Source organism: Scophthalmus maximus, chromosome 11 (assembly GCF_022379125.1).
Source record: "Scophthalmus maximus strain ysfricsl-2021 chromosome 11, ASM2237912v1, whole genome shotgun sequence".
NCBI lineage: Eukaryota > Metazoa > Chordata > Actinopteri > Pleuronectiformes > Scophthalmidae > Scophthalmus > Scophthalmus maximus.
The window spans coordinates 9,812,554-9,826,403 of record NC_061525.1 but is presented as its reverse complement, the minus strand read 5'-3'; the positions used below and the strand labels follow the sequence as shown (position 1 = coordinate 9,826,403).

General features: G+C 41.3%; 1 protein-coding gene across 8 annotated transcripts in view; it reads right to left on the bottom strand.

The window, feature by feature from the left end:
• Window positions 1–87: 87 nt before the first annotated feature.
• The window catches only part of LOC118299073 (protein furry homolog), a 50,277-nt gene continuing 36,514 nt past the window's right edge, over window positions 88–13,850 (bottom strand). For 6 of the 8 annotated variants that reach the window (XM_035622469.2, XM_035622463.2, XM_035622464.2 and 3 more), the window contains exons 40-62: window positions 13,491–13,686; window positions 12,886–13,007; window positions 12,586–12,773; window positions 12,030–12,124; window positions 11,365–11,945; window positions 11,012–11,109; window positions 10,514–10,684; window positions 10,240–10,380; window positions 9,488–9,667; window positions 8,588–8,752; window positions 8,203–8,277; window positions 7,922–8,092; window positions 7,701–7,709; window positions 6,074–6,274; window positions 5,265–5,408; window positions 4,244–4,407; window positions 3,958–4,165; window positions 3,508–3,657; window positions 3,297–3,395; window positions 3,118–3,201; window positions 2,040–2,150; window positions 1,746–1,948; window positions 88–1,658 (exon numbers count right to left, since the gene is read on the bottom strand). In XM_035622469.2, the coding sequence (XP_035478362.2) occupies window positions 1,400–1,658; window positions 1,746–1,948; window positions 2,040–2,150; window positions 3,118–3,201; window positions 3,297–3,395; window positions 3,508–3,657; window positions 3,958–4,165; window positions 4,244–4,407; window positions 5,265–5,408; window positions 6,074–6,274; window positions 7,701–7,709; window positions 7,922–8,092; window positions 8,203–8,277; window positions 8,588–8,752; window positions 9,488–9,667; window positions 10,240–10,380; window positions 10,514–10,684; window positions 11,012–11,109; window positions 11,365–11,945; window positions 12,030–12,124; window positions 12,586–12,773; window positions 12,886–13,007; window positions 13,491–13,686 (3,815 nt within the window). In that variant the 3' untranslated portion in view covers window positions 88–1,399. The remainder of the gene's footprint in view (window positions 1,659–1,745; window positions 1,949–2,039; window positions 2,151–3,117; window positions 3,202–3,296; window positions 3,396–3,507; window positions 3,658–3,957; window positions 4,166–4,243; window positions 4,408–5,264; window positions 5,409–6,073; window positions 6,275–7,700; window positions 7,710–7,921; window positions 8,093–8,202; window positions 8,278–8,587; window positions 8,753–9,487; window positions 9,668–10,239; window positions 10,381–10,513; window positions 10,685–11,011; window positions 11,110–11,364; window positions 11,946–12,029; window positions 12,125–12,585; window positions 12,774–12,885; window positions 13,008–13,490; window positions 13,687–13,850) is intronic. The other 2 variants (XM_035622465.2, XM_035622471.2) reach the window with 1 other exon arrangement.

The window sequence follows — 13,850 nt, the reverse complement described above, 5'->3', positions numbered from 1 at the left end:
ACTGAGTATTGCAAAGTAAATAATAATAATAATATCAATAATTATAATAATATAGTAATGATGAACAAATCACAACAAGGAACCAGCTTACAAATGCAAGTTTTATTTTCATTGTTACACAAGTGTACAGAACACCTAAGTACAGTACACTGCTAAGGCAGTAGTATTTACACGGCGGGAGGCTACAACAATACGTCCTGTGGAAGCTACAAATATCTCTTTTACTCTCCATGCAACTCAAATTGTAAGTACATAAAAATACAATCTTTCGAGTCTGAGCAAAGCCCCCGTTCCACTTTGTACAATTATTCAGTTAAAATAGTTTTCTCTATTATTTGATAAACATTGTTATTACACTTTATAGTACATATAATTTGCAAGCTTGGCAGGTTTAAAACAATTTGTGTTTTTGTTTTCTATAAATCTAGTCGGATAATTTTTTTTTTGCTATAATAGAAATTATAATTTTAAAATTATATATATAATAATATAAATAATTTACCTAATTGCTAAAAGCTGCACAGTTAAAAGGAACAGTAAAAGTTTTTTTTCGTAACAGATAACCTACACAGAAGAATGTAGGTTTGGGAGACATTACAGTAGATTTGCAGCATGTCAGAGTAGTTTATGTGAACAACTTATTTATATCAGTATCCATAATGCCATCGATGATGGTCGTCAGGTCTAAGATCACACACTCAGGCACACACAACACAACACAGAAAAACAGACACACACACACACACACACACACACACACACACACACACACACACACACACACACACACACACACACACACACACACACACACACACACTTTAGACCCACTACTTTAGACCTAGTAATGAAGTCTCCCTTTTTCTTCACTGACAATGTAATTTTTTTCCAATGCTGTGATATTCCTATTACATTCTTTCAGGATACAGTAAATGTCTTCCACTTCCATGAAGGATTGCACAATTTCCCTTGACAATAAAACAACACAAGTGAAAGAGAATCACTTAGCTTTGGTATGTCATCTGTTAAATTCGAAAGTCATTGACCTCAGTATCAAGTGGTCGCTTTGTGAAAATGTCTATGATTAGTATCCTGGAAACCATGCCAATCAGTGAGCTTGTGTTTATTCGCTCTTGAATATTGGTCTAGTGATGCCAGGCTATTAGTGCAATAAAAGCCTATCTTTCTTTTACGAAGTCACTCGTGTCTAAAAACAAAATTATTGCTGCACACCTGAAGAGTTGACTTTATGACATTCTGATGTATTCTGAGCAAGAAGAGGAGGTGTTCGGTTATTCCCGAGAGAGAGGGGAGTGCTGGTTCACCACTGAGATGATAGCAGCAGCCCCAGGCTGAAGATAGCACAGGGCACTGTGCAGGATGCAGGAATGGACCGCCATCAAAGAGTTGAGCCTGAGACACTGGAGTCTGGGAGAAAAGCTGTGATGGCTCGGTAGCCCTGGGCTCTTCTGATCATGTCCCGCATCACTCCATTAAGTTCCATCAGCTTTGCGGAGATTTCTGTCAGGTCCTGCTTCGAGCCCACCAGAGCAAAAGTTCCTGTTTGGCCCAGTGTTTGATGTCTGAAGTAGATATTCAGTAAGGTCTGGATCTCATCCTCAGAGTGGCTGCCAAAGATGTCATTAGGCCACATTGTTCTGCAAGGAAAAAAAGAAAAGGCTATTCATTTGGGGAATTTACTGACATAAAAGGAAACACAGGGAAACACATTTGACTCTTCTCACCTGCAGTCACGAATGTAGCGGATGGCGGTCTGAAACTCGTTCTTCAGACACTCCAAAATGGCTTGCACAGCAGCCTCAGACGAGCTAAAGGTGGGCTCAGAGCACCAGCTCTCACGGGCAGCAAGCTCATCATTCGTGACTGAGGCTGCTGCCAACCTCAGGTTGCTCTTCAACTCATTTAGCTCTCTGGACATATTTTTCAGCTAAAGGTTGAGAGGGAGTAATAATATTAAACAGGGACATGGGTGTTATAGTTCCAATAAGAGAGCACAAGCAAATACACTGTGTACCAACCTCTGGAATAGAGCTTATTGCATGGACCTGTTCAATCAGCTTACAGTAGGACTGAAAAAGCAGCAACAGCTGAAAGTGGAGTTTGTAGAGTCTTTGACAGAGCTCCAGTTGCTGAAAAGCAAGAAAAAAAAGTAATTGTAAGCATTGGCCTTTTCCTTTTAATTATAATAAACATATCTACGTACTGTAGAACTACTTGTAAATTGGTTCTAAACTTGCTCCAGTTATAAAGAAGACTTTACAAGTGCTAAAAATAGGATTAAAGTGAGCTACACTTTTGCTTTTAAACGTGTAAAAATACATCTAAAACAACAAAGAGAAACAAGCCGTATCCAACTTACAGCCAGAGATTCCATTTGCTACAAAGCATGCATGTCACAGGACAGGAAATAAGTAAGGAAAACAGAGAATCAAAAGAAGGACATGCAAATCCTCATTGTTTCCATTTAAAAGGGAGTAAGAAGTGTTAGCAGAGCTATTTTTGTTGGCATGCACAGAGAGGAAAAAAGAATGGATTGATGTATGTGTACATTGGAACAGAAAGGAGGACTGGCAGTTGCCATGAATTAATCACAAAGCCAAATGAAACAAGCCAAGCAAATTAACAGTTTTACCTGTTAATTACCACAAGTGCACTCACTTTGGCAGTTATTTCCTATGGTCACATTTTAACAGCAAAACTTTCCATTTTGCTGTTTACTTTCCTCACTTATGAAGTGAGTGTATTGTTAACTGGTGGATTAAATGCAACTTAATAGAGCTTGCTCTCATGCCCGGCAGAGCAGAACACGATCACAATGCAAACTGGTTATGAGATAATCAATGCGATGCGCAGTCGTTAGAAACATGACATTTATATAGTGTGAGAAAATTAGAGGCAACACTCACAGAGCTACAGTATCACACAGAAATCGTAATGCAGAAGGTACAGTAAGAAAGGACAGTTGAAATGGCATCCTTGCTATTTACAGGGAGTTTTGTAAATAATCTCACAGAATAAACAACTATTTTCCACATCATCCTGATATGACAGCATATAAGAGTTATTAATTCAATTCCAAAATTTTAAAGGTTTTACCTTTTCCTCATGCTCCACTGGTTGCCATCTTGTCACAGTGCCCCCAGCAATCCTGGGAAAAGTGGCCTTACAGTTGCTCAACCACTGGGGGTGACAGAGACATGATTGCAACGTTAACAACTCGGTGACATAATACAGGTGACATTCAGACTGGAAAGCACAGTATATAATCTCCTTACAGTGACGGCTGCTTCCTTTTTGTGGTTGTAAGTATCAAGATACTCTTGAAGTTCCAACACGCTGAATTTCATTTTTTCCAGGAGTCCATAGGACATAATCTGTTTAAAAAAAAAAGAGAAGAGTTTTCCTGTTAAATTTGTTCAACTACCACTGATATGTCATGTTCAAAAAATGTATTGGAGAATGTATGGAAAATGTCACACTACTCACTGTGTTAGCATCAATAAACAGTGTTGGGCACTCTGAGCAGGATGTCAGCATCTGAGAAGACCTCAAAAACTTTGATCCCAATCCCCTCAGTCCGCCACCGAGGTAACCCACAGCGTCGCAGGTCAGGGAGCAGAATTTGGTCTGGATACTCTGCAAAGCAAAGCAACAGGTTGGCTATGATGCCGTCGCAGACACTCCCACGTCATTTAAAGTACATACATTCTGTCATCATTTCTGAAATCCTCCCCTGTCAGCTTTGGTCAGTGAAGTGGACAACATTTGGTTAATGACTCAAGCTGAAAGCCTTGTGCCCTCTATTTGCACTTAATCAGGCCTCTTGTGTAAGGAAGCCTCTTTCTCTAAAGGTTAATCAGCCAGATATCTAATCCTGGCACCCTCCAGTTTTAATTGTTCAGTTCAACCAGCCAGCCAGCTACAAGGCCACACTACCTGAAAGAGTGAAGAAAACACGTGGAAAGTGTAGACTGCACAGGATCCGTCTGAGTCAGACACAAGCTGGTTGATGTGACTTCGCCATGCCTCCTCTGCATCGTCGCACACGGCTGGTTGGAAAGCTGCGAGGATGGCGGAGAAGAAAGGTGACGGTGGCGGGGAAGAACGGGATTCCAGCATGTCGTCTCTCTCCTCCTCGGCAAGACTGAGTGGACATAAAGCAATGTGATTTTTACTTTATTTGAACTTTGTTAATTAATGAGAAAAACTTGTGAGCATGTACCTAGGCAAGCAGTTGTCAAGGTCCAGTTCGCCTTTGTAATCGCCGTGAACCACGTCCATTGTCAAACTGTCACCACAGAGAAATTCCGGGGGCAGTTCACTGATGGAGAGAGAGAGGTCATCCTCACGGACATTGGTGTCTTCGTCTTCTTGTGACATCTTATGCTAAAAGAAAGCAAGTGGTACACGTTTTGTTTTATGTTTTTTTTGGTAAAAAAAAATACCAAAGCCATAAAAAGCCATGAGGCAACAAGCAGTAAATGTTATTACCAACAGAAATTCTGAAATGAGTTCCCTCTGTCACACTCAATTGTCAAATAAATCATTTTGTGGGTAAAGTGGACGCACTAACCTTGCCATGGGACCCTATGGACACTCCTTGTAGTGTTTTCGTTTATTTGGTAAAATTTGTGTGCATAAATTGTGCCAATTCATTTGATTAAATGTCATTTAATTCAGCCAAAATTGTGGCCCTGCACACGCAGGTTTTGGGACAGGCAATGTGTAAACCTTTCTTGACCTCCCACATGCCGAGAGTTTTTAGTTGTTGCTCAGAGCCACCCTCACAGAAGCAATAGGTATACACATTGCCTTAAACAGACAGACGCAGAAAGAGAAAGTTTTTTTTCTATGGCTGGCTACAACCCCCCTAACATCCCTGCACAAATTCCTGGAACATTAATGTAATGCAGAAACTAGACCATAGCCCAAAGCGTTATGGAATGCCAGCTTGCAGGTTTTACAGTAGGTCGTTCTCCTTTAGCATGCAGCTACTGAAATAACAAGAAAACACTGACTCATGCTCTACTCCGAAGAGAGGAAATGTAGAAAAGTCACAGCGCCACAAAATAGTAATTAACATAGACTTGAACCCAAAGCACATATAACATCCAGGACATTTCACAAGAAAAGATGCAGACAAATAGTTCCTATTTGGCAAGATTAGAAAAGAAATCTAGTAGGGAGCTGCGATAGGAATTAGTAGTTCCCAGAATCTCAGACACTCTGAAGCCCTTATTCACCCGCGGCTTCGAGTCCTCTGGCAGTTGGACCTCGAAACTAGGATTTTTGGAGTTCAGAGGAGTTGAGTCAGATGGAGTTGAATCAAAAAAGCTGGAGGGAGAGTCCATGTTACAGATCTCTGCTGTTGGAGACATGTTGACAATCTGAAAAGAGACATATAACAGTTAAACTTGTTGAGAAATAATAGTACATGTACCATTATAAACATTTAGAAACACACCTCAGTCCAATTATGGATTAAAGGCAGCAAATTCCACAACTGACTCTACCATGTGTGGTTGACAAATCAGAAACAAGAGAGGAGTTGGATGACAGCTGCATGGACACATGGGCTTCCCATCTGCCACCATAGTTTCCGCAAACTTTAGATAATATTGCTTGACGGCCACTGGTCATGTTATACCAGAAATTGACAAAGACAAGACAAATGTAGGAGCAAAAGTTTAAAGCCCCACTACCACTTGACACTATATTTTTGAGTTGTAAAATATTGGTCCTCAGGTGGACATTAGAAGAAAAGCTATGTGGTCATAAAAATCAAAAAGGCCTTATCCCACTGGGAGCATGAATGTGCTCTGAATGCCATGGTTATCTGCCAATGACATAGTGAAGGTGGAACAAGAGGGAAGCTCATGAAGTGTGCAGGGTGTCAAGAGTTTGTTGAATGTTTTTTGTTAGAATAATGGTAGACATCAATATTCATATTGATAATCACAAGTACAACATGTTCAATGCCACTGGGCTAAAACGACTAGGTTTTCACTTCATTATGACCAAGTTACTTGCACAGAAACAAAAGCGAACTTACAAGCTGTGAGTGGGAGAGAATCTGGCTGGCACTGAGGGAGTCTTCCTCGGACGACTCGTCTGAGTCTTCATGGGTGATCTTGCTGAGGCTGGGCATGCTGCTGGACAGCTGACTCTCCTCCAGGGGCAGCAGGTCACTTTGGTCTAGACTATCCATGGAGCGTCTCCGCACACCCCAGTTGAAGTTGTCCGTAGTCTCTCCCTGCAACAGACAATGCCCTAAGTTAACAAGTGCCAAAAAGCAGAAATTCTCTATTCTCTACTGCAAACACACACACACACACACAAACACACACACACACACACACACACACACACACACACACACACACACACACACACACATTTCCACTAAACCCATGCAGTGCAGGTTCAGCAAGGGAGCAGTCTACAGGTTTTTAGCCTTAAAACTAACAATGTAAACCAGAGCTTTGACACAGTAATGTGGACCCTTTAATGCGTCCTCACATAGACACTTAATTAAAGCTACTGACAAAATAGCCACAGTATTGTATTTCTTGTTTAAAATACAGTACGACGAATGGATGTCACCCAACTTCCACATTCTACCAAAGCTCCACATCAAGAAGCATCAATGGAGAATTCCTGGAGTGATTAGCTTCACACGTTCCCTCGAAAGCAAAGGCCTTTGCTTGAGCAAATAAGTTTCTATTTGTAAGTGGTGCCGTTGACTTAAAAAACTTCCTGTATGGCAGTTTTGTTGACACCAGGTGTTATTTTACTTTTCAGTCTGTGTGAAACATCTGAGACTATTCTGGTGTGCAGATTTAGACATTTAGGTTGTTAAATATGTATATTATTTCTACAGCACCAATTTGCAGAAAATACAAGATTTATTAATGTGGTTTCTAAGTTTGACTACGTAGGATATACTTAAACACAAACATACCCATAACTTCAACAATGCAACACGAATGGTGTTGAATTTAACAACTTAAAGAAAGCAACAAAGTTATTGCTGTAACACTGTGGTATTTTTGTCAGTTTGACAGAAATTATTTGATTGCTTTTAACATTTGTATAAATAATAATTTTGGTGTGATGGTTTCTTCAGTTTCTTCTACTCTGCCTCTTCATGGCACTATCATCCCATCTGGGATTTACAAGTCAGAGATATATGTAGACTAAAAGTCTAGTACTTGTAATGTGCAAATATGTTGAAAATGATCAGTGATGAAAATCAAGCCACTCATTTCCTGTGCAGTAATGGTAAGTCAAAATGTTAAATATCATGACCTTGTTTTGTCTTAATAACCACATTTAATGATTAAACACTGTTTAAATCAGAAGAGGATATAATTATATAGCAGATAAAAAAAGTAATTGATCCTGGTGGTGGATGCCTCATGATATCATGCATTTCATGGGTGACGGTTTCACTGTGACAATTAATCATATGTAATGTTTATGTGTTTCTAATACTTTGAGTGGACATCTCTCTTACAGCACATGGACATTGCAGAATCTGTTTTGTAAAGTACATGGCATGCACACACACACACACATACTTTTTACCCTGAGTGTTGCACTCCACTTAATAATCTGCACAAGCAAACACTCGTTTAAAAAAAACACAGCAAGTGAAAATGTAACATGACTAAACTTACCTGTAGCTCCTAGATAGCAAAGAGAATAGACAGAAAAAAAGAAACTCCATTACACAGAGAAGGCAGACCTGAGCCAACACAGAGGAAAAGACTACTACTGTCAGACAGGTTTTTTCTTCCTGCTCTTACTATACATTTGTACATCATGAGCGGAGGTGAGAAGGAGGATAAATGAGCTTCTTTACCACCATTTTAAAAACTTCCGAGGCCCTTAGACTCACCTCTCCATCTTCGAGCTCCACATCCAGGAAGTCAAAGTCTCTAAAGACTCTGAACTGCTGCTCTGAAGTGGTGTCATCCATGTTGTCTGGTTCCCGGGTCCCATCATCGGAGGAGACCAGGCTGGGCTGATGTTCCATGAGGTCCAGCTCCCCACAACTGGAGAAGATCACCTATAGAGAACCAGCCGACAGGGCCAAGGGGTTAATTTTCTGAATGCAAGATACCCAAAACACGGATAGTTTTGAAATTCATAGCACTGCTGCAATGTAGTGTATCTTACCGAAGGATTTTTTCTGAGCCCGACTTCTTGTCCACACAGAGACAAAACATCCACCAGTTTTTCCCGCGTTCTTTTCTGTAGAGGGTAGGAGTAGTTTGAAATATTTGAAACAACATTTCACAGTTCAGTTTGACTAAAACCACATTACACTTTCATGTCCATTCACTGCTGGTATTATATGATCTCTATGTCGATTCTGAGCATGGGTCTGTGACCATATCCAAATGTGGTCCTTATACGGATATAATATTCAGAAAAAAGGGTTAGTCTAGTGTAGTGTAGTTTGTGATTTGGCGTCCTAATAATAAAATCCTAACTCTATATATCCTCAACCCTCACCCTTCAAATTATCAGCATGATTACAGGAAGAATTGTAGAGACTTACCTGAGAAGACTGGGGCCTCTTCCAGCTGACCGGCACCAGGACGTTGTTGGCCGTGGATCCAGAGGAGGTCGAGGAGGTGCTGCGGGTCAATGCTGTGGTCCTGCTCTTCGCATCTTGGCCTGGAGAACGCTGAAGGTCATCGTAACGCCGACCAATCACTGGTGTCTAGCAGCATGGACACAAACAAACAGACATGTGCAAACAGAAACCTGGACGACTCAGGAAAAGTGGCAAGAAGAGAAATTCCCTCTCTGCTCAGTCAGTCCATGACTCGGGCTCCATGGCTGCTCCTGCAGTCCCACTAGCGCTGCCAAATGACCAGTGTTCGCAGTTTTTATTCCACTTGGCATTCCAGATTCACGAAGCAGTAATCCTACATTTCCTCTGCTTTATCACTCAGTCTATAAACAGCAGGCTATTTTAAGATCTATCAGTGTTTTGTCCAGTGTGTCTCAAGTTTGAATACACATGCTGTAGGCTGTCCACTAGAAGGCTGAGCCACATACAAAGGACGGCAGCAAAGAGTTGACATCATTTCCTGCCATTCATGAACAACACAAACAGCTCCCTGTCCAGTTCCCACACATGCACCGCACTCACTGTATCTCTGACATCACTTGAAAGCTTTGCACTGCTTGGCTTAATTGTGTTTACCTTTTGAGCTTCCAAGCTAATCTCAGGAGATCTGGCTAAAACGAAATGTCAGCATTAAGGAAGGGGAAGAAATGTTTCCTTTCCAAAAAGCTCTAAAAGATTCCACACAACCTCAACAAGCACCACACCCTGGAAAATACAGGGAAAAAATACAGAGGCAAACATTCTAGCATTAGGCTCTCCTCATGCAACAGGGACTTTGAAATGACTTGCACTAAAAAGCAAGTCACAGAAAGAGTCTCTAACCTCAGATATGTCAAAGTGGAAATCCAGAGTTTTCCCGGGCAAGGCCTTGGTGGAGCGTTCCCAGACACGGCTGATGTCCTCGTAGCAGAGGTCACTTTGTGGGGCTGAGGGCTGCACCAAACTGGCCGATCGAGAAACCACCAGCTTCAGGATATTTAGTGCTTCCCTCCAATGGACAGTCTATAATCAGCACGGACATAATGTACAAATTCACTCATCCATGCAGAACAAAAAAAACCTTAACAGAACCACAGAAAAAAATAGAAATAAACAACCACATATGTCTTTCTGTGTGTTTTAATGTCATCCATTCTTCGATGGACAGAGGTGTTCTGGCCGATTCCTTACAGTAGGAAGCGCAAGGATAATAGATTCAGTGTGAGACTAAGCAGAGGCCTTGCCTGCGGCAGCAAGGCGGACTGTTTATAGTTTGGGTGTGTCTACAAGTTTACTGCGCTGACACACGACAGCCTTTTTTCTTTTTTTCCCCCACATGAACCCTTACAAAAGGAACAAGGAACACAACACTCTTACTCAGAGCATGATGGCTAAAGATTTCCACTGATCACATCAGATCGAACTTCCATATGTATTTATTTTTACCACTGTGAAAGTTACCACAGAAATGTCAAAAATGTATACAACCATTAATTAAAAATGATTAATGGCAAAGGTAAATAGTTACTACATGCAGAAAATAATTATCTGCAGTAGGACACATGTTCAGGGGTGTATGTTTTATTTTTGCTCACCTGGACAAACTTTTCAATTGTCTTGAGCACCTCTATGTTGAAGGGTTTGGCTTGAATTCCATTCAGGTCCATGTGGCTCAGGAGACTGTAGATGATTTGTAAAAGGGTCTGCTGCATACTGGGGAGCCCTTTCACCAACAGCTGTTGAAAGGGGATTCAAATAACATTCATCTGTCTAGCACCTTTTCAGAAGCATTTTATATTAATAATTACTGTACAGGCCTTTCACTGCAGCTCAGCAAACATAAAGATCAGGTGATATGGCAACACACACCTCTGCCATGTAGGTGACCAGGCTGAGGGTGATGTCCGAGAAAGCTTCGTGAAGATATCGACACACCACGTTCACCCAAGAGAAGCAGTCTCGTGTGTATGAGTGTGTTTTGTACAGAGTCATGACATGAGCAAGGTTGGAGAGCTTGGCGTTCTTCTCCTCAAGGCATACCTACGCACAAAAAGTATAATAGCTTGCAAATATATAATCATCTTTGAGTGAGGATACACAGCAAATAAAAGGAACGCTAAAATAGAAGAAATAAAACTGAATTAAAGGAGAAAATTACTTAATTCAAATGAAATGATCTGTCTATGTAGCAGCTAGAAATAAGACATATTCATAATCAATTCAAGAATATACTATGAATTCAAAGATAGAAACAAGTAAATACAGTTTTTAAAACAAGCTATTTCATTTCATGTTTCCAAATCTTAGATTTTAAATCTTGGTAAGCACAGAACAATTTGCAGTGTAGGAACGTTAATGGAGCCAAACCTGAGCTATTCTCTCAGCCACATCTTGACAGAATAGCGTGGGGCCATCGAAGTTCTGCACGAGATGCGGGAGCAGGCAGAGGACATTCAAGGGAAAACCTAATGGATCAAATAAATAAAGCAATTAAGTATTTCACATGCAAATATATTATATATGTATATATGGAGATAAATACACTGAAATGTAATTGGCGAAAGATTTTATAGACACCTATTTTTTTTGTTACCATGGAAATTGTCGGAAATTAAACAATATTGGCAAAAATATAAGAGCGAGTCTAGAGTATGAGAAGTTTAACAGCATCACCATTAATATGATCAGGCTTCAAAGCAATATCTGTCCCTACATCGTACCTATGGCTTGTGATGTGTCCACTACAGGCACTCGTGACACCAGTGTGAGTTGGCAGAAGAGCTGCAGTGTGAGGTCCGTGGTGGACACGGATGTGAAGCCCTTCAGCAGCAGCAGCTGAAGCCCACTGAAGCTGCTCCATTTAAGCTGGCACTGCAGCTTCTCCAGCTTCTCCCTGTTCTCCTGTTTGTCCAGCGACATGTGGCCCAGCAGCTTGTTCAACAGTCTCAAAGACATCTGGTACTCAAACTCAAAGTCCGACTCCATCAGTGACACCGCCGCCCAGAAGATGGTTGCCAACAGGTTGCTAGGGTGGTTGATGTTGCTCGGGTCTGTGATGTTGTCTTTGGATGAGGACAAGCAGCGGGTCTTGGCAAACAAAACCTGCTGTTCGCCGGCTTGGATACGGTCCAGCGTAGCACTGCGGGGTGGATCCGACCATCTGTCCGCCTCTCCAAACTTCTTGGGGACAGACGAGCTCCTCTGATGTGTGCTCCTCTCTCCTCTTCTAAGATTGAGCTGCCCTGTGCTCTTCCTGTTGGACAGCAGCTTGAAACTGGTCAGCAAATCTGGAGACGAGGCTCTGGAATTGAACAAACAATAAATTGAGGTTGCTGTATGTGTTCTCTTTTGATATATATATACCGTACTAAGAGGAGACACAAACCTCGTCAAGATAGCCATGAGATCACCGTTCTTCAGACATTCAGCCAAGTTATCCACCACAGATTCCAGTGTGAGTAATACCTCCATCACGTAGCCCTGCAAGAGAGAAAAAGACACAGATGCAGTTTGGGAGATTTTCTTGTATTTAGTTAAACGCCAAGCATTTAATATCTAGGAAAAATGTAGCTGTGAACTATGTTGAGAATGAAGCATGCCGTCATTGGCTCTAAGGCTCCACTTGATCTGATGAAGTAGAAAGAGGTTACATTTTCAGTCCCACTCGTTCGAGTGCCTGCGTGCAAGATTAAGAAACATCATTTGGATTTGAATAATTTTGATGGACAGAAAGTCCTTGGTTTAGAGATCAGATGATTTCACTTAAATGATGATCTTGGATTTTTTCTATTAGATGAGTATTAGTTTTAATGCTGTGTTCATAAATTGTATTGCTGTTTGTAATTCCACAGTGTAAAATATGTAAGAATTACATAGATTATCCCTCAACAACAATTAACTTATTAAAGTGCAATGCTCTGAAATCCACGCAGAACACTTACCTGCACTTCTTCCCCATGTTCACCGACGACTTCCACCAGCCTCGAGAGCAGGTCGGACACAGCGCGGGCGGAGATGGGCTGACGGAGGGCACGGAACACCTGAAAGGAGCGGCCGGCGTAGTGACGTGATGAACTGCACAAGGCCGTCTGCAGGGCCACGTCGCTTAGCTGCTGCCCCAGGTGGAAATCTGACAAGAGGAGAACCCCAAATGGAATTAATGAGAACTATTGAGTGCTAAAGACAGGGCTATGTGGTATAATTCATTAATATTTACTGTTGGGAATATACTGAAGTGTTACCTGACTTGGACTCTTTGAACACAGATACCACATGTCGCAAGAAGTTGGTCAGCTGCCCGGTGCTTTTTGATATTTGGCACTTTGGTGAAATGTCTTCATGGCACCACAGTGGTCCATGCCCTCTACAAAACAACAGATTAGTCAAGTTACTCATAAAAACCAAAATGAAGTCTACATGGAGATTCTGAATGATGTGCTTCTGTTTATTCTGTTAAGTAGTGCAGCAAAAGCTGTTTTAAACAAATAAAATGATAAAAATGTCTATAGACTTTGCAAGATGAAAGTTTAAACTCAAATTTACAATGTTACAAATGATCATGGTAAAAACAAGCAGCATCTTAATTTGAATATCAAATCGAAAATAATCTGTTGCACTATATATACATCACCACTAGGTGGTAATCTAAATCAAGGGATATGACAAAGTACATCAGTGTATCAGATATGCTATTTCTGGATACATCTATGAAACTTTTCGCTGCATATCTTGTATTTATTGTCTAAAATATTTCCAGTGACCTGTAAGTGAAAATACATTCTCTGGATTGCTGCATTTGCTGCCTGGAAATTATTCTAACAGGGCAACTACAGTACATAATGAGTACCTCGTGGATAAAAACTCAATGAGTTTGTTCGTCTTCTCATCAACTTTGTTGGAGGCCACCAGCTCCTCCACCTCCTGTGAGAACTCAGGCAGGTTGTTGCTGCTCCCCCCGAGGCTCAGACTGGACGATGTGGAAGAAGAACTCAGACCTGAGTCTGGTACAGGAGACGTCTGACACTCCCGCAGGAAGTCAAAACCTACCGGACACAACAGAGGAACAGGTGTATGATCAGAAACAGGTTGCAGCGGTTCATTTGGATGTTTTAAATCATTTCACCAACATGCGGCTGGAGTTGGCAGTAAGGGAACATGTAGGGAGCAGCATGACCTGTGTTCGAACATGTCTGGAATTTGAAAAATG